This window comes from Pseudophryne corroboree, chromosome 1 (genome assembly GCF_028390025.1).
Source record: "Pseudophryne corroboree isolate aPseCor3 chromosome 1, aPseCor3.hap2, whole genome shotgun sequence".
Taxonomy (NCBI): domain Eukaryota; kingdom Metazoa; phylum Chordata; class Amphibia; order Anura; family Myobatrachidae; genus Pseudophryne; species Pseudophryne corroboree.
Genome location: NC_086444.1, coordinates 916,545,642 through 916,565,342, shown reverse-complemented (window position 1 = coordinate 916,565,342; position 19,701 = coordinate 916,545,642). Strand labels below are relative to the sequence as shown.

Sequence of the window (19,701 nt, the reverse complement as noted above, 5' to 3'; positions counted from 1 at the left end):
GACCTGGAACAATATCGCTTGAGCTTCTTGTTGAGACGAGAGGCCATCATGTCAATCTGTGGATATCTTCATCGACCGGTCAAGCACCTGAACACCTGCGGGTGAAGGCCCCACTCCCCCGGGTGCAGGTCGTGTCTACTGAGGAAGACTGCTTCCTGTTGTCTACTCCCGGAATGAAGACCGCCGACAATGCCGCAGCATGTTTATCTGCACAGAGAATTCTTGACACCTGTGACATTGCTGCTCTGCTTCTCCGTCCACCCTGTCGGTTTAAGTACGTCACTGTCGTCACATTGTCCGACTGGACCTGAATGGCCCGATCTTGAAGAAGATATGAGGCCTGCAGAAGGGCATTGTATATAGCCCTAAGTTCCAGAATGTTGATTGGAAGGACGACTTCCTGGCTTGACCATCTTCCTTGAAACAGGGTGACTGCTTCCCAACATCTGAGGCCTGCGTCCGTGGTTAGCAGAATCCAATTTTGAATCCCGAACTGTCGGCCCTCGATCAGGTGAGAAGTCTGAAACCACCACAGAAGGGAGATCCTGGCCTTTGGCGACAGACGGATCCTCTGGAGCATGTGAAGATGTGATCCGGACCATTTGTCCAACAGATCGAGCTGGAAGGGTCGTGCATGAAACCTTCCGTACTGAAGAGCCTCGTAAGAGGCCACCATTTATCCCAGAAGGCGAATGCATAGGTGCACCGAAATCCGGGTTGGCTTCAGGACATCCCGAACCATCTACTGGATTACCAATGCCTTTTTTTCGATGGAAGAAACACTTTCTGCGACTGTGTGTCCAGTATCATTCCCAGAAAAGGGAGCCTCCGAGTTGGCTCTAAGTGAGATTTCAGAAGATTCAGAAGCCAGCAGCGATACAGGAGAAGCTGGGTTGTGAGGCCAACGCTGTTCAACAAGCTCTCCCTGGACGGAGCCTTTATCAGAAGATCGCCCAGGTACGGAATTATGTTCACTCCCTGCTTGCGAAGGAGAAACATCATCTCTGCCATCACCTTGGTGAACACTCTCGGTGCCGTGGAGAGACCAAAAGGTAGGGCCTGGAACTGGTAGTGACAGTCCTGCAGTGCAAACTGTAAATAAGCCTGGTGAGGCAGCCAGATCGGAATGTGAAGGTACACATCCTTGATATCCAGGGACACTAGGAATTCCCCTCCTCCAGACCTGAGATCACCGCTCTCAGAGACTGCATCTTGAACTTGAACGTTCGTAAGAATGGGTTCAATGATTTTAGATTCAGAATCGACCTTACCGAACCGTCCGGTTTCGGTACCACAAACAAGTTGGAATAATACACCTTGTTTAGTAGACGAGGTGGAACTGGAACAATGTCCTGCGTTTGTACCAGTTTTTGAATGGCATCCTGTAAGGTTATACTTGCCTCCTGTGAAACTGGTAAGCCTGATTTGAAGAATCTGTGAGGTGGGAGTTCCTGGAACTCCAGTATGTAGCCCTGGGAAAGAAGATCTATGACCCAGGGATCCTGGCATGATGTTGTCCAGATGTGACAAACTGTTTAGTCGGGCTCCCACCTGCCAGTCTTCCAGGCATTGCGGTCCACTGTCATGCTGAAGGCTTTGCGGAAGCAGAGCTGGCACTCTGTTCCTGAGAACCGGCAGTTGTTGATTTGCGTGGTTTACCTCTAGCGTCTTTGTTGGCTGTAGAAGATCCTCTGGCTTTGCCCTTAAACTTGGCAGTCCGAAAGGACTGTAAAGTAGGTCCTGAGTAGGTCTTCCTAGTTGGTGGAGCTGCAGAAGGAAGATACAGTATGTTGACTTACCCGCAGTAGCTTTGGAGATCCATTTGTCTAGTTTGTCTCCAAATAAGGCCTCTCCTGTGAAGGATAGGCCTTCCACGCCTTTCCTGGAATCCGCAGTCCACTGACATAACCATAACCCCTACGTGCTGACACTGCCATAGCCGTGGTGTGTGCATTAAGCAAACACTTCTTTTATGGCTTCCACCATAAAGTTTGCAGAGTCCTGTATCTGTTGCAGGAGTGAAACAATCTCCCCCCTGGATAAGGAATCCAACCCCTCAATTAGGTTACGTGACCATCTAGCAATGGCTTTAGTAATCCACGCACATGCTATAGTGGGTCTCTGGGCCACCCAAGCAGCCATGTACAAGGATTTGAGTGTAGTCTCAATCTTGCAATCGGCCGTATCTTTCAGGGAGGCTGCACCAGGGACAGGCAACACTATTTTACGTGACATCCTGGATACTGATGCATCCACTATCGGCGGATTTTCCCATTTCTTCCTATCCTCTGGAGGAAAAGGAAAAGATGAGATTAACATTTAGGGATCTGAAATTTCTTATCAGGATTAACCCACGGTTCTTCAAACAGGATATTCAATTCCTTTGACACAGAAAAGTGACTGAGGATTTCTTTTTTACATTAAAATAAGATTCCTCACACTCCTCTGCCACTTTATCAGGAATTTGCAGAATGTCTCTGATAGCTTCTATAAGAGCCTCTATTCCCTGTGACAGAGCAGCGTCCCCCCCTTCTAAATCCACCTCCCCCATGCCTGACCCCTCAGCGTCAGAGTCAGACTGGAGGATATGGGCCAGAGATTGCTTTTGTGGACAAATGGCAAGGGACTGATACTGGCTGAGGTAATTTTGTGCTTAAAATGGAACCAGCTCCGTTTTAAAGCTTTGTTTGCCAGTGTGGATACTATGTACAGTGTACTGAGACGCAGTTATGTACCGAGTCTAGAGACGCAATCTGCCCCGGTGAGTAGTCGTGCGTCTCCGTACCCTTGTGCCGCCATAATGACCGGCGACCCGCTAACTGGGAAGCCGGCTTAGTACTTATCACTCTTATTTCTTCTGGCTCTGTTAGGGGTGGCGGCGTGCTGCGGGAATGTATGCTAGCCGTGGTGGGGCTTGCGAATAGTTCCCTCAGGAGCTAGTGTCCTGTCAGCGGGGAACGGGACCATTAACTCTTCAAGAGGTTTGGCCATTTTCCCCCCTAAGTCCCACAAAGCAGGCAGGCTGGTGCCATCCAGACCTGCCTGAAAATAACATACAGAAAAATAAATGCAGAAAACTCTTCAGGAGCTTCCATAAGTGTGACCGAATTCCCCGGGCATATTTTCTAAACCGAGTCTGGTAGGAGGGGCATAGAGGGAGGAGCCAGCCCACACTATCAAATTCTTAAAGTGCCCATGGCTCCTAGTGAACCCGTCTATACCCCATGGTACTAAATGGGACCCCAGTATCCTCTAGGACGTAAGCAAAATTTGCATTTTACAACAATTTATCAATTATATGATGATTCAACACCCCAAAATTCCAAGATAGATGAAGATGCCACCCCTATACCACAGAAAATATCTAAAAAAAGATAATTTGTGGAAAAGTTTTTTTCCTCCGATTCACTGATAAATGTATCTGCCAAAAATATCAACACAAAAAAAAAAAAGACTATTCAGCTTGTAAATTACCAATAAAAAATAAGATTTTACACTTACCGGTAAATCTATTTATCGTAGTCCGTAGAGGATGCTGGGACTCCGTAAGGACCATGGGGAATAGACGGGCTCCGCAGGAGGCATGGGCACTTTGAGAAAGACTTTGGACTCTGGGTGTGCACTGGCTCCTCCCTCTATGCCCCTCCTCCAGACCCCAGTTAGAGAAACTGTGCCCAGAGGAGATGGACAGTACGAGGAAAGGATTTTTGGGAATCCCAGGGCAAGATTCATACCAGCTACACCAATCACACTGTATAACTTGTGATAACTACCCAGTTAATAGTATGAACAAACAACATAGTCTCGGTCTAAACCGATGAAACTATAACATAACCCTTATGTAAGCAATAACTATATACAAATCTTGCAGAAAAAGTCCGCACTTGGGACGGGCGCCCGGCATCCTCTACGGACTACGAGAAATAGATTTACCGGTAAGTGTAAAATCTTATTTTCTCTAACGTCCTAGAGGATGCTGGGACTCCGTAAGGACCATGGGGATTATACCAAAGCTCCCAAACGGGCGGGAGAGTGCGGATGACTCTGCAGCACCGATTGAGCAAACAGGAGGTCCTCCTCAGCCAGGGTATCAAATTTATAGAACTTTGCAAAGGTGTTTGACCCCGACCAAGTAGCTGCTCGGCACAACTGTAATGCCGAGACCCCTCGGGCAGCCGCCCAAGACGAGCCCACCTTCCTAGTGGAATGGGCCTTAACCGATTTAGGCAATGGCAATCCTGCCGTAGAATGCGCCTGCTGAACCGTGTTACAGATCCAGCGAGCAATACAGAACAAACAGCGCTTCAGTTTTCCTAACCCTCGCTGTTCTGGCCACATAAATCTTCAAAGCCCTGACCACATCAAGGGACTCGGAATCCTCCAAGTCCCGTGTAGCCACAGGCACGACAATAGGTTGATTCATATGAAAAGAAGAGACCACTTTAGGCAGAAATTGAGGACGAGTCCTCAATTCCGCCCTATCCACGAGGAAAACCAGATAGGGGCTTTTATGTGATAAAGCCGCTAATTCCGAAACACACCTAGCTGAAGCCAAGGCCAACAACATGACCACTTTCCAAGTGAGATATTTCAACTCCACTGTTGTGAGTGGTTCAAACCAAGGTGACTTGAGGAAACTTAATACCACATTAAGATCCCACGGCGCCACCGGAGGTACAAAAGGAGGCTGAATATGCAGCACCCCCTTTCACGAATGTCTGTACTTCAGGAAGAGAATCCAATTCCTTTTGCAAGAAAATGGATAAGGCCGAAATTTGGACCTTTATGGACCCTAATTTTAGGCCCAAAGTCACTCCTGTTTGCAGGAAGTGAAGCAGACGACCCAAATGGAACTCCTCCGTAGGAGCAGTCCTGGCCTCACACCAAGAAACATTTTCGCCATATACGGTGATAATGTTTCAATGTCACGTCCTTCCTAGCCTTGATCAGGGTAGGAATGACCTCCTCCGGAATACCTTTTTTCCCTAGGATCCGGCGTTTAACCGCCATGCCGTCAAACGCAGCCGCGGTAAGTCTTGGAACAGACAGGACCCCTGCTGCAGCAGGTCCTGTCTTAGAGGAAGAGGCCACGGATCTTCTGTGAGCAACTCTTGCAGATCCGGATACCAAGTCCTTCGTGGCCAATCTGGAACAATGAGGATTGTTCTTACTCTTCTTAGTCTTATTATTCTCAACACCTTGGGTATGATAGGTAGAGGAGGGAACACATAGACCGATTTGAACACCCAAGGTGTCACTAGAGCGTCTACCGCTACCGCCTGAGGGTCTCTTGACCTGGCGCAATACCGCTTTAGCTTTTTGTTGAGACGGGACGCCATCATGTCTACCTGAGGCAGTCCCCACCGACCCACGATCTGTGCGAAGACTTCTTGATGAAGTCCCCATTCTCCCGGATGCAGGTCGTGCCACCTGAGGAAGTCCGCTTCCCAGTTGTCCACCCCCGGGATGAATACAGCTGATAGGGCGCTTACATGGCCTTCCGCCCAGCGAAGAATCCTGGTCGCTTCTGCCATGGCCGCTCTGCTCCTTGTGCCGCCTTGGCGGTTTACATGAGCCACTGCTGTGACACTGTCTGACTGAATCAGAACCAGTTTGTCCCGAAGCAATGCCTCCGCCTGGCGTAGGGCGTTGTATATGGCCCTCAACTCCAGGACGTTGATGTGGAGACAAGTCTCTAGATTCGACCAGAGACCTTGGAAATTTCTTCCCAGTGTGACTGCTCCCCAACCTCGGAGGCTTGCGTCCGTGGTCACCAGGATCCAGTCCTGAATTCCGAACCTGAGGCCTTCTAGGAGGTGAGCACTGTGTAGCCACCACAGGAGAGATACCCTGGCTCTGGAAGACAGGGTGATCCTCTGATGCATTTGTAAATGGGACCCGGACCATTTGTCCAGTAGATCCCATTGAAAGGTCCTCGCATGGAACCTTCCGAAGGGTATGGCCTCGTACGATGCCACCATCTTCCCCAGGACACGCGTGTAGTGATGCACTGAAACCTTTTTTAGCTTTAATAGGTTCCTGACCAGGGCTATGAGCTCTTGAGCCTTTTCCATCGGAAGAAAAACCTTTTTCTGGTCTGTGTCTAGAATCAGACCCAGAAAGGTCAGGCGCGTTGTAGGGACTAGCTGGGACTTCGGAATATTGAGAATCCAGCCGTGCCCCTGTAACATCCTCACCGACAGCGACACGCTGTCCAGCAACTTCTCCCGAGATCTCGCCTTTATGAGGAGATCGTCCAAGTATGGGATAATTGTGACCCCCTGCTTGCGCAGGAGCACCATCATTTCCGCCATTACCTTGGTGAAAATTCTCGGGGCTGTGGAAAGCCCAAACGGCAACATCTGAAATTGGTAATGACAGTCCTGTACTGCAAATCTCAGGAACGCCTGGTGAGGAGGGAAAATCGGAACATGAAGGTATGCATCCTTTATGTCCAGGGACACCATCCAATCCTCCCCCCTCCAGGCTGGCGATGACCGCTCTGAGCGATTCCATCTTGAACTTTTTCAAGTACAAGTTCAGGGATTTTAGATTCAAAATGGGCCTGACCGAACCGTCCGGTTTCGGGACCACAAACAGGGTTGAGTAATACCCCTTTCCTTGCTGGAGAAGAGGAACTTTGACTATCACCTGTTAAAGATACAATTTTTGAATTGTAGTCAACACTAACTCCCTCTCTGACTGGGAAGCTGGCAGAGCCGATTTGAAAAACCGGCGAGGGGGCACGTCTTCGAATTCCAGCCTGTATCCCTGAGAAACAATCTCTATAGCCCAGGGATCCACCTGTGAGTGAACCCAGACCTGGCTGAAATATCGAAGACGTGCCCCCACTTGAGCTAACTCCCCCCGGGAAGCCCCAGCGTCATGCAGTGGACTTTGCAGATGTAGGGGAGGACTTCTGCTCCTGGGAACTAGCTGCAATCCAAAGACCTGACTTGACAGAAACATTGACTGCTATGCCCTCAGCAGCTTTTAAAATATATGTTGCCATGGGTGCATCATTCTTATGCTATCAAATATATTAAATATTTCTCTAACGTCCTAGAGGATGCTGGGACTCCGTAAGGACCATGGGGAATATACGTGCTCCGCAGGAGGCATGGGCACTTTAAGAAAGACTTTGGACTCTGGGTGAGCACTGGCTCCTCCCTCTATGCCCCTCCTCCAGACCCCAGTTTTAGACTGTGCCCAGAGGAGAATGGGTGCACTGCAGGGAGCTCTCCTGAGTTTCCTGCTTAGAAAGCATTTTTGTTAGGATTTTTTCTCTTTTTCAGGGAGCACTGCTGGCAACAGGCTCCCTGCATCGAGGGACTGAGGAGAGAGGAGCTGACCTACTTAAATGATAGGCTCTGCTTCCTCGGCTACTGGACACCATTAGCTCCAGAGGGAGTGAACACAGGTTCGTCCTGGGCGTTCACCCCAGAGCCGCGCCGCCGTTCTCCTCACAGAGCCAGAAGAAAAGAAGACAGAAGACGTCTCAGGCGGCAGAAGCATTCGGTGCTTCACTGAGGTAACGCACAGCACCGCAGCTGTGCGTCATTGCTCCCATACACCTCACACACTCCGGTCACTGTAAGGGTGCAGGGCACAGGGGGGGCGCCCTGGGCAGCAATAAAACACCTCTCCTATGGCAAAAGTCTATATACATGTACAGGTGGGCACTGTACATGTATATAAAAGAGCCCCCGCCATTTTTTAGTAAGTTTGAGCGGGATAGAAGCCCGCCGCCGAGGGGGCAGGGCTTCTCCCTCAGCACTCACGAGCGCCATTTTCTCTCCACAGCACCTCTGTGAGGAAGCTCCCCGGACTCTCCCCTGCTTGACACACCGTGAAAGGGGGTTTTAAAGTAGAGGGGGGGCACATTATTGGCATTTATACATTAAGCAGCGCTACTGGGTAAACAATCTGTGTTTTTCTCCAGGGTTATATAGCGCTGGGGTGTGTGCTGGCATACTCTCTCTCTGTCTCTCCAAGGGGCCTCAGGGGGAACCTGTCTTCAGAAAAGAGATTCCCTTTGTGTGTGAAGTGTGTTGGTACGTGTGTGTCGACATGTTTGACGAGGAAGGCTCACCTAAGGAGGAGGGGGAGTGCATGATGGTCAGATCGCCGTCGGCAACGCCGACACCGGACTGGGTGGATATGTGGAATGTCTTGAATGCAAATGTAAATTTACTGCATAAACGATTAGACAAGGCTGAAGCTAGTGATCAGTCAGGTAGTCAGACCATGCCGGTCCCTGTGGCACCAGGACCTTCGGGGTCTCAAAAACGCACCATATCCCAGATCACTGACACAGATACAGACACAGATACTGACTCTAGTGTCGACTATGAGGATGCAAAATTACAGCCAAAGGTGGCGAAGCACCGAAGGCTTCTGCCGCCTGAGACGTCTTCTGTCTTCTTTTCTTCTGGCTCTGTGAGGAGAACGCCCAGGACGAACCTGTGTTCACTCCCTCTGGAGCTAATGGTGTCCAGTAGCCGAGGAAGCAGAGCCTATCATTTAAGTAGGTCTGCTCCTCTCTCCTCTGTCCCTCGATGCAGGGAGCCTGTTGCCAGCAGTGCTCCCTGAAAAAGAGAAAAAATCCTAACAAAAATGCTTTCTAAGCAGGAAACTCAGGAGAGCTCCCTGCAGTGCACCCATTCTCCTCTGGGCACAGTCTAAAACTGGGGTCTGGAGGAGGGGCATAGAGGAGGAACCAGTGCACACCCAGAGTCCAAAGTCTTTCTTAAAGTGCCCATGCCTCCTGCGGAGCACGTCTATTCCCCATGGTCCTAACGGAGTCCCAGCATCCTCTAGGACGTTAGAGAAATATTTAATATATTTGATAGCATAAGAATGATGCACCCATGGCAACATATATTTTAAAAGCTGCTGAGGGCATAGCAGTCAATGTTTCTCTCAAGTCAGGTCTTTGGATTGTAACCAGTGTATGTTGGCATTATCTCAGTAGTTTGTGCTGTGGAATAGACGGCAGTGGGCAAATATAAGAAAGTAACAATGAGGACAGTTATAGATATTCAAGTTGTGCACATTCTCTTGGGAAAATCATGTTTACAATTTCAAGCACATAGGAACACATGATTGAAGGGAGTTACCTGCATAGGTCCTGGAATACAAGATAAAACCCTTTCTATGTTTTCCGAGTTTACTTCCACATCATTAACAGCGACAAGAACATCTCCTGTTGCAAAAAAAACATAAAATAGAACTATGATTTACAAATAAAAGTGCATATAATATATATATATATATATATATATATATATATATATATATATATATATATATATATATATACACACATATACACACACACACACACACACACACACACACACACACAGTGTATATATTGCCAAACATTTAATATCACTGTATTACCAATATAAAAACATCCAAGTCACATGGGGTTGTCACAGTAGCAGCATAGGATAAAAAGATCCATTTTTACTTGCAACATGTCCTTAATGAAAAGGTATCACAATCAGCTAGGGGGCCAGCACTCTGAACCCTCCATATCTCAGTTTAACAGCAAGCCTACATTCACAGATGATCTGTGGTTAGTTCTCAAAGATGTTTGGAACAACCTCCCTGGCGAGTTCCTTCAAAAACTGTGCAAGTGTACCTAGAAGAATTTATGTTGTTTTGAAGGCAAAGGGTGGCCATACCAAATTTAGATTTCTCTTCTGTTCCTTCACTTTGCATTTTGTTAATTGATAAAAATAAACTATTAACAATTCTATTTTTAAAAGCAATCTTACGATGCAGCATTTTTTCCACGCATGTTTAAACTTTTGCACATTACTTTATATATCTATAACTAATGGTTCATAATAAAAAGGAACTCTACACTTAAATCCAAATGCATAACCCAATTGGTTATTAAATTTACTACGCTTCGGACTATACCAGTTTGAGCAAGGAGTGGTATGCTGTAGTTCAAAATTTGAAAAATTAAATAGGATTCCAGAATTATCACCCCATACACTGCAAATACTCCCTTTAAACTAAAAGTGATGGTTCTGCTGCGGGGGAAAACTGGGCTCCACAGGGAATGACATTGGGGGTCTACAGTAGGATCTTGATCCGAGGCACCAACAGGCTAAAAGCTTTGACTGTTCCCGGAATGCATAGCTCCGCCTCCTCTATAACCCCGCCTCCGTGCACAGGAGCTCAGTTTTGTAGTTGGTGCCATGCAGTGCAGGCAAACAACAGGTGGGCTGCTCCAGCATCCCTGAGAAGAGCTTTTAAAGTGAAAAATGAAGACTTCAAGGGCTGCAGCAGAGGCACTGTAAGTGTTAGATGTCAGTCAGACATCTCCTGCTGCAGCTCCATCACCTCCCCCAGTGGCGCTGTACACTCCCGTGCCCTGGTTGCCGGGTACCTACAGCGGAGGCTCCGTTTTCTCTCAAGTTAGTCACACACACCGCCGCTGCTGCTGCTGCTCTCCAGGATCGCGTGGCCACGATCAGGGAGGAGGTAAGTGGGTTCCCCGGACGGTACCCGCTGGAAATCGCGTTCCCGCGCGGCCGGTGGGAGGCGGGCCGCACGCGCTGGCGTGAACACAGTGGTAGTAGAGGGTCCCCACTAGACCAAGAGCACAAGTCCGTTTTGATTAAAAAAAAATGTTTATTATATAGCCCACAGTACCCGGTGGTAAAGTCCAGCAGGGGGATAAGGTTTTGACCTGTAGCCCCTGCCCCAGCCTGCATCTCTCTCTCTCCCTCACTCCCTGTCAGCGTTTGGGTGCCATTAGGACAAGCTGAGCTGATGCTGGGACTGTTTGGGCAAATACTCCTCTGTAAAGCCGCCTGCATGTCAGCGCTGTGCATTTTACAGGACACTTAAGTATTCTACATGTCTGCTGACAGTGTTCGTTAAGAAACAGTGCATTTAGTCAGGGTTATATAGTACAAGTACCCTGTGATATACATCCAGTCTTTACTGTGCATTGATATATCTATTGAATGTATAGCTATACTTAGTACTACTTTGTATTGCTAATCCAGTGTAGTGTTATTGCATGTCATAATTTCTGCATTGTACAATGTGACTATGTGTGTGTGCATATAGCTGCTGTGTGACCTCCATTTCGTGTATCTCACTCAGATTGCTATCCCTATATTCTATAACCTGAGGGGGCTAGGTGCGTCAGGTTTATCATTTAATATAGGTATTTCACAAGATATACTCAGTGTGTATTTTTCTCTGTGATTTTTAATCACCATATACCTCTTGAATTTCCTGTTTGTGCTGTTACATTGCACAGGGGGTTCTTGTCAGGTATCGTGCTGCTGATATTGTACTGGGTTGCCTTGCATTGAGCTTTCGAATATGTCAGCTACAAAGGGCAATGGTGCTGGGGCTGATCCCACATTGCGTGGTGGTGACGCTGCAGACACATTTGAGGAAAATATAGCAGCTGAGGGTTCAGGTTCTCGGGGATCCTTTCCCCCCAGTGGGATCGTAGCAACGGGGGTTCAAAATGACCCGCCTTGGGCTACATTCTCCACGCTATTGAATACGCTAGTAACTAGACTAACGCCCCCTCTGGGACCTCCTGTGCCGGTACAACCGCTTATGGTTCCCACGGTTAACCCACCATGGGCAGAACAACTGTCTGCTCGGTTACAGCAATTGAACCAATCACTGACTACTCAGAAGTCTAACCCTCGCCCGCCTAAGACCAAGGGGTCCACTAAGCGGGCCATTACTTCCTCACAATCCACCAACGTCCCAGACACCTCGTCTGATGAGGATGGTGTGTAGTTCCACAGCATCTGGAGGGCCACATGTTGAAGACCCATGATGTAAATAATAGTAAATCTCAGGCAGCTAGTATCAAATGCAATCCTGATACATACTATGCATGGTAATAAATGTGACCATTCATTATATGTCAGTTTAGCTCTATTTTAATTCCCAGCACATGTGGTATACTTATAACAATATGCATTATAGTATTTATCACAGCATTGCTAAGATTTTTTCGCGCTTCCACTTTTCTCTTTATTTTGGGAGACTCTCATATATTCCCTGGACAGTAGGTAAGTATGCTTCACATCCGTAGACAGATTAGTAAAAATTCTCCAATGTATAAAATGAATATACAGATATGCTACTCTGTGATGTAATACACACAGGGTCACCAAATACCTACTGTGAGGAGTAAGAATAAACAATTTCATGAGGAGGCGATGGTCAGAAGTGTAGGGGGAATTTTAAATGTAGCTTAGAATTTTGGAACAAAATATCCATAACTAGAAAATCCCAATCCCCAAGTATTCCAGAGGGTTGGGTACGGGTGACCGGCGGTCAGCATACCAACGCTGGGATCCAGGCCACCAGAATGCAAACAGGGGGACGAGCGCAACGAAGACACTCACGAGTGAGAATAGTCCTGGCCCCCTGCCGACATTCTGGCAGCCAGGATCTCGGTGTCCGTATACTGAACGCAGGTATCCTGACCGCAAGGATCATAACTACATCCCATTCCAGATAACAGATTTAATAACTGTATTTCAAATGATTGTGTCCTTACCAATTAGGATTTGGCCGCATCGGACAGCTGGACTGTCTGGAATGAAACCATGTACAACAAGTTTCTCGTGGTTCGTCCACTGATGTGCAGCATCCGGTCTGCTTTGCTTTTCCATTCGCCTGCTGTTCCTTGAAGACTGATGAACAATTCCTATAAGCCCCTGGAGTAAGCAGAGTTTCTCATATGGTACATTATCGAGTAAACGGTTTGGATTTACATAGATACAAGTATCCTTGTACTGGTGATGCACAATTATTCCCATTTTGTGGCTGGGCTGCTGCTTCAGGATGGACGTTGGACCTGTTTGTCCATTTAATCTGGCAGATCCTTTCTTACCAATGTGTTTGTTCTTTAATATTTTTGCAAGTCTTTTGAAACGTGGCTCTGTCTTCTTATCCGTCTTAACATTTCCTGATAGCACTTCAGCTTCTTTTTCAGAAAAGCGTACGTGATTTACACTTTGTGGATTCAGAGGAAGAAGCGCTTCTTCCTCTTCTTCGCTCAATTCAAGGTAAAACAGCTCTCCATTCCTTTGCACACTGTCTAGCCATTCAGGCTCCAGGTCACTGCAAGAGAAAGCGACAGACTCTTACAGATAATGGAAAGACACTGCATCCTGTACTACACAAATACAGTCATCCCTACTGTGGTGACATACTGCACTATCATGAAGCTGTAAAGGCCGTTTTAAAAGTAAAGTTTACCATTTATATATAGTATATAGTAGAGAATTATATATAATCAGAATAAAATGGTGGTCCTATTTAGTCAGAGAGATTATTATTTGTGATTTTACGCTTGATCCCACAATACATCTTTCCATTCCTTCAGCCCAGAGTGTACCAATATACACTGCTCAAAAAAAATAAAGGGAACACTTAAACAACACAATGTAACTCCAAGTCAATCACACTTCTGTGAAATTAAACTGTCCACTTAGGAAGCAACACTGATTGACAATCAATTTCACATGCTGTTGTGCAAATGGAATAGACAACAGGTGGAAATTATAGGCAATTAGCAAGACACCCCCAATACCCCAATAAAGGAGTTGTTCTGCAGGTGGTGACAACAGACCACTTCTCAGCTCCTATGCTTTCTGGCTGATGTTTTGGTCACTTTTGAAAGCTGGCGGTGCTTTCACTCTAGTGGTAGCATGAGACGGAATCTACAACCCACACAAGTGGCTCAGGTAGTGCAGCTCATCCAGGATGGCACATTAATGCGAGCTGTGGCAAGAAGGTTTGCGGTGTCTGTCAGCGTAGTGTCCAGAGCATGGAGGCGCTACCAGGAGACAGGCCAGTACATCAGGAGACGTGGAGGAGGCCGTAGGAGGGCAACATCGCAGCAGCAGGACCGCTACCTCCGCCTTTGTGCAAGGAGGAACAGGAGGAGCACTGCCAGAGCCCCGCAAAATGACCTCTAGCAAGCCACAAATGTGCATGTGTCTACTCAAACGATCAGAAACAGACTCCATGAGGGTGGTATGAGGGCCTGACGTCCACAGGTGGGGGGTTGTGCTTACAGCCCAACACCGTGCAGGACGTTTGGCATTTGCCAGAGAACACCAAGATTGGCAAATTCGCCACTGGCGCCCTGTGCTCTTCACAGATGAAAGCAGGTTCTCACTGAGCACATGTGACAGACGTGACAGAGTCTGGAGACGCCAAGGAGAACGTTCTGCTGCCTGCAACATCCTCCAGCATGACCGGTTTGGCAGTGGGTCAGTAATGGTGTGGGGTGGCATTTCTTTGGGGGGCCGCACAGCCCTCCATGTGCTCGCCAGAGGTAGCCTGACTGCCATTAGGTACCGAGATGAGATCCTCAGACCCCTTGTGAGACCATAAGGTGGTGCGGTTGGCCCTGGGTTCCTCCTAATGCAAGACAATGCTAGACCTCATGTGGCTGGAGTGTGTCAGCAGTTCCTGCAAGATGAAGGCATTGATGCTATGGACTGGCCCGCCCGTTCCCCAGACCTGAATCCAATTGAGCACATCTGGGACATCATGTCTCGCTCCATCCACCAACGCCACGTTGCACCACAGACTGTCCAGGAGTTGGCGGATGCTTTAGTCCAGGTCTGGGAGGAGATCCCTCAGGAGACCATCCGCCACCTCATCAGGAGCATGCCCAGGTGTTGTAGGGAGGTCATACAGGCACGTGGAGGACACACACACACTACTGAGCCTCATTTTGACTTGTTTTAAGGACATTACATCAAAGTTGGATCAGCCTGTGTGTTTTTCCACTTTAATTTTGAGTGCGACTCCAAATCCAGACCTCCATGGGTTAATAAATTTGATTTCCATTGATAATTTTTGTGTGATTTTGTTGTCAGCACATTCAACTATGTAAAGAATAAAGTATTTAATAAGAATATTTCATTCATTCAGATCTAGGATGTGTTGTTTAAGTGTTCCCTTTATTTTTTTGAGCAGTGTATTATAACACCTGCTGAAAAATACTTAAAAAGGAAGATTTGAAGTTCATCTTAAAATACTAAAAAACTTCTACAGTTACTTGTTGCTGCTTTTCATCTCCCATCTAGATTCAGCAGCTTCATATTATATAGTTTCTCCCTTTACTGGCGGAAAGTCATCAGTCAGGTTGGCGTGGGAAATAGTGATGGAGTAAAGACGTCCTTTCCATTAACCTTTTTTTTTTTTTTTTAAATCTTGAGATTATTTTCCAAATAAGGTATTTTCCCATAATATGCAGCACTATTTTAAAATCCTCTACCTAATGTATAATTTCTCCTTTGCACAAACTGTCTGACGGAGCGCTAGTATCTGCATCTCTTGTCTCAGTCTTTCCCCTGACATCCTCTACAGTAAATGATTTATTATTAAACAGTTTCTTATAAAGCACAGCATATTCCGATGCGCTTTACAATTGGAAACAGTGATAAAACAAAACTGGGTAATAACAGGCAGTCACAGAGGTAGGAAGGCCCTACTCGCAAGCTTACAATCTATAGGGAAACAGGCATTGATACACAAAGATAGGTGTTATTCATTGCATAAATGGCCCACCAGATTGCAAAGATTCTTGGTGCGCTGTATGATAGGGTCACACAGTGATGTTGGCCTAGGGCAGGGGTGGGGAACCTCTGGCCCGGTAAAGCATTTTGACCGGCACACAAGGCAGCTGCCGAGGTGTAAAGCCATCCGCCGCGCACGGCATACTGGGAAATGTAGTTTTCCCACACTGCACTGTATTCAGTGTACTGTGTGAGAAAACTACATCTCCCTTGATGCAGTGCATGGCTTTGTGGGTTACCCGCCGGCGGCTTTGCTCTTGCGCTGCCTGCCTGAGCAGAGATCGGCTGGGGGAGGAGGCAGCAGGCAGCTCAACAGGGATTGGCGGAGGGGGGAGGCAGCCGGTAGCACTACACAACTGAGCTAAGGCTGCAGCAGGGGAGAGCACCAGAACTACTGTAGAGGCTTAGCTGGCTAACGGTAATAAATGTACCGCTCCGATCGAGCGGGCGCCAGATAGGCAACTCAGCCTCACAGATTTAAACCAGTAGTGGGAAGGAGAGGCTGCCCACACACTGCAGTGCCAGTGCAGACTACTTATGCCACATAACTTTGCCTTCACTTCATACCAGGTCAGTTTTTTGTTTGTTTTTTTAGGGTGGGCAATGAATATATGTTATTATTCTCCAGTGGGGGCAGTGTGTTATATTAAGTCACTGCAGGGGCAATGTGTGTTTTTTGTCCTGTGTGGGACAGTGTGGGGTGGATTATGAGTGCTATACAACCGCTCCATCTCTGCGTCTCTTTGCTGGTCACACATCTGCGACTTGATGCGAATGCTGCCACATAGTCCTTCCCTAAGTATTAATGTGGGCATTGTGTGCAAGGCCACGTCTACTTTCCAAAGGGGGGGGGGTTCTTAAAAAATACCTCACGAATGACTTTTAAAAAATCCAATGGCCCTTGGCTGGAAAAAGGTTTCCCACCCCTGGCCTAGGGTCAGGAGGCTGAGAAAGGTTAAGAAAGACTGTGAGAGGATATGTGTGGACTGTACAGTGGGGATGTAATTGGATGGGAAAGTTTAAGTTTATGAAGGTTATGTGGGTGGTTCCGGTATTTGATAAGCTTGTCTGACGGGGTAAGTTTTCAGGGAACGCTTGAAAAAGTGTACCAATGCTTCCCATGGTAACTGCAGGAGACGACACTTGGTGACCATTTATTTTTTTCTAGAATCCTCTGAAAATAATTCCCATAACAGGGAAGAAACTTACTTTTCCTTGAAGTTTGGTTTGCCTTTATAAAATTAGAATTACTTGAAATAGAATGCATTCTATGCATTTGGAAATCTTTCTAAAATAAACAAATTTTCACCGGAAGAACTACATTTTCCTTGGATGGCGCATTACGTTGATGCCGAACAGCACATTGTGAACGCCAGTATTACAAAATTTGCGATGTCTTCTCTATTTTAACTGGCCGATATGTGCGCAGGAGGGCATCACATTACACACACACGGGTGTGGTATGGTATGCCGGCGGACGGGCTCCCGATTGCCGGCATACCGACAGCGTGGCGAGCGCAAATGAGCCCCTTGTGGGCTCGCTGCGCTCGCCACGCTGCGGCCACGTTATTTATTCTCCCTCCAGGGGGGTCGTGGACCCCCACGAGGGAGAATAAGTGTCGGTATGCCGGCTGTCGGGATTCCAGCGCCGGTATACTGTGCGACGGGATCCCGACCGTCAGCATACTGAAGACCACTCCACACACCCCTGTATTTCTAAATCTTATTTTGTTTGGTTACCCTTTGGATATTCCTTATTTTGTAATTTGTTACATTTACAGAAAGTATTGCAATATAAATCTAAAAACACACAAGGCTAAATAGTAACTAACAAACTGCAATACGATTCTACAGGTGCTATATGATGAAAGCTAAGGCACAAACCATGGGCTAAAGCTGCCATGTTCATGCACTGTAAATTAGAAATTAGTCACCCATAAATTCCCTGCCTGAGAACAGCTGGCTTTTCACACTTGTGTACACAGAATTTAATTTTACCCTTGTACAGTCAATTTGGGGCCTCTGCCACTCAACGCTTTCTCAATACTCACTTCACGGGTAGTGAAGGAATTAAACCGCATGAAGATCAGGGTCACTTTTAATAAACCATGGGAATGAAAAACAGATGCCCCCCACCAGAGACAAAACAGGTCATATAAGCATTTTAGTATTCAACCACTGCTAAGGCAGCATTTACACAGCACAACCTCATTCACTTGTGGCTTTCAGATTGGAGACTGAATAAACAAGCATATCCACAAGGGCTGGGGTATTCTTTTGAAATGTTCAACATGAATGACATCTTTATAATTCTACTGCAGCGTTCTCTCTTACAATCAGCGGGCAGGACCTTACTTATGTGCCTTATGGTACATGGCCTGCTGATATACAGGGAATTATTCTGCTAAGCTTCTCAAGTAATTTTTTTTTTTTTTTGCTACAAACAGCCTAAATATTGAAAGAAGCTTCTAAATTCAAAGGCTCACAAATGCAGAGAACAAAGGTAAAAAGGCTCATAAACAGGTTTCAAATTATTCAGTTTAAGAAATACAATTGGCAAAAATTGAAAGTTTACTTATCATGCACTATAGTGCTCACTCTATTGCACTGTGGTGATCAGTGTGGAGGGAATAATTGGATTTTGGAGATGTATTACTACAGATACTGCAGCTGTACATCACGTCTAAAATAGTGCCCTTCAAAATGTAAATATGCCCTCCTCACTTTATTAACCCCGTGCACCTAGAGCGAGCACTACAATATATCAGATACCTTAATGAATGATACAATTTAAATACCAAAACAGACATTATCATTTCCCTATCACAAATATATGTCTGAGTACTGTGGAACTAAAAAGCAGCATGTGGATGAAATATGTGAACACAGGGTAAACCTAAACTGGTTTTCAGATACAACAACTCAAAAAGTTGTCGTCCCCCCGTCCCCCCCAAATAAAAGGAAGGGAGGGAGGTGTCTCCTGCTGCTTGAAGGTGATTACTTTTGACATGACCAGGATTGAATGAAAACCAAGGTTGTGTGTATACACACACACACAATCTAAAGGTGCATACACATGGAGCGAATTACCTTGAACTGGCAGTAGACGATTTTGACTATCTTTACCAGCGATTTTGGCTAACTCATTTAAATAGGGAGATGCTTTTACTTTTCCAACGACAGTCAAAATTTACTTGCCTGCAGTGTCTATTATTCCTAGCGATAGCGACCTGGCGAGGACGCGCATCGCTATTGCTCGCTGTGTACACACGGAGCAATATGCACTAACTTTCTAAGCGATTTTGACTATATAGTCAAACTCGCTGAGCCATATCGCTCCATGTGTACACACCTTTAGGGAGCAATTCAATTGTTTTTTGGGCGCTCAAAGCTGCCTCGGGAGGCTATGAATAGAAAGTTCAGTGCCCAAATAGCAGAACAATGGAATTTGCTGCCGTCAGGTGCCATGTAGCGGCGGACTTCTAAAAAACAATTGCATTGCCCCCTAACAATGTTGCACCAACTGGTGATCCAAATGCCAGATTGGATGAGAACTGAACAGACTGTTTTCACACAGTTGCAGAATGGATGCCAGAGATATTGTGCAGTCTGTGCATCTTGTTGCTGGAACTTCTTCAGTCAACAGCAGGAGCTTTGCAGTATGGGGAAGAGAGGGATTTGAGGGTTTCCACTCACTGCCTTTTAGGAACTGGATCCATTATCACATTTTTTGTCACATCTATCCTACCCCTCCCCCTAGTGTGGGACATCTCTCATGTGATGTTGTTTGGGAAAGTAAAGGCCAGTACTGACGGGAGAGATGTGTGCTGAGCGATCTTAACACAGACTGATGTGCTGAGCGAGGTGGGGGGATGACGGGGGGCCGCTCATTTCATACAGCGCTGAAGTGAGCGACCCACTAGATAGAGCCTGCATGCAGGCTCTATCTAGCACCGGCGATAGCAATGCACGGGGTCACGCATCGCTATCGCTGGAGGGCATACACACTGCAGATCCGTGCTTAAAATCTAAGCAATCTAGTCAGATTGCTTAGATGTTAAACACGGATCTCTCCGTGTGTTACCCCCCTTAAGAA

General features: G+C 46.7%; 1 protein-coding gene across 2 annotated transcripts in view; it reads right to left on the bottom strand.

Moving 5' to 3' along the window:
• Positions 1 to 19,701, bottom strand: part of INTU (inturned planar cell polarity protein) — a 274,157-nt gene that overhangs the window by 134,782 nt on the left and 119,674 nt on the right. For both annotated transcript variants that reach the window (XM_063920310.1, XM_063920309.1), the window contains exons 2-3: positions 12,566 to 13,131; positions 9,120 to 9,205 (exon numbers count right to left, since the gene is read on the bottom strand). In XM_063920310.1, the coding sequence (XP_063776380.1) occupies positions 9,120 to 9,205; positions 12,566 to 13,131 (652 nt within the window). The remainder of the gene's footprint in view (positions 1 to 9,119; positions 9,206 to 12,565; positions 13,132 to 19,701) is intronic.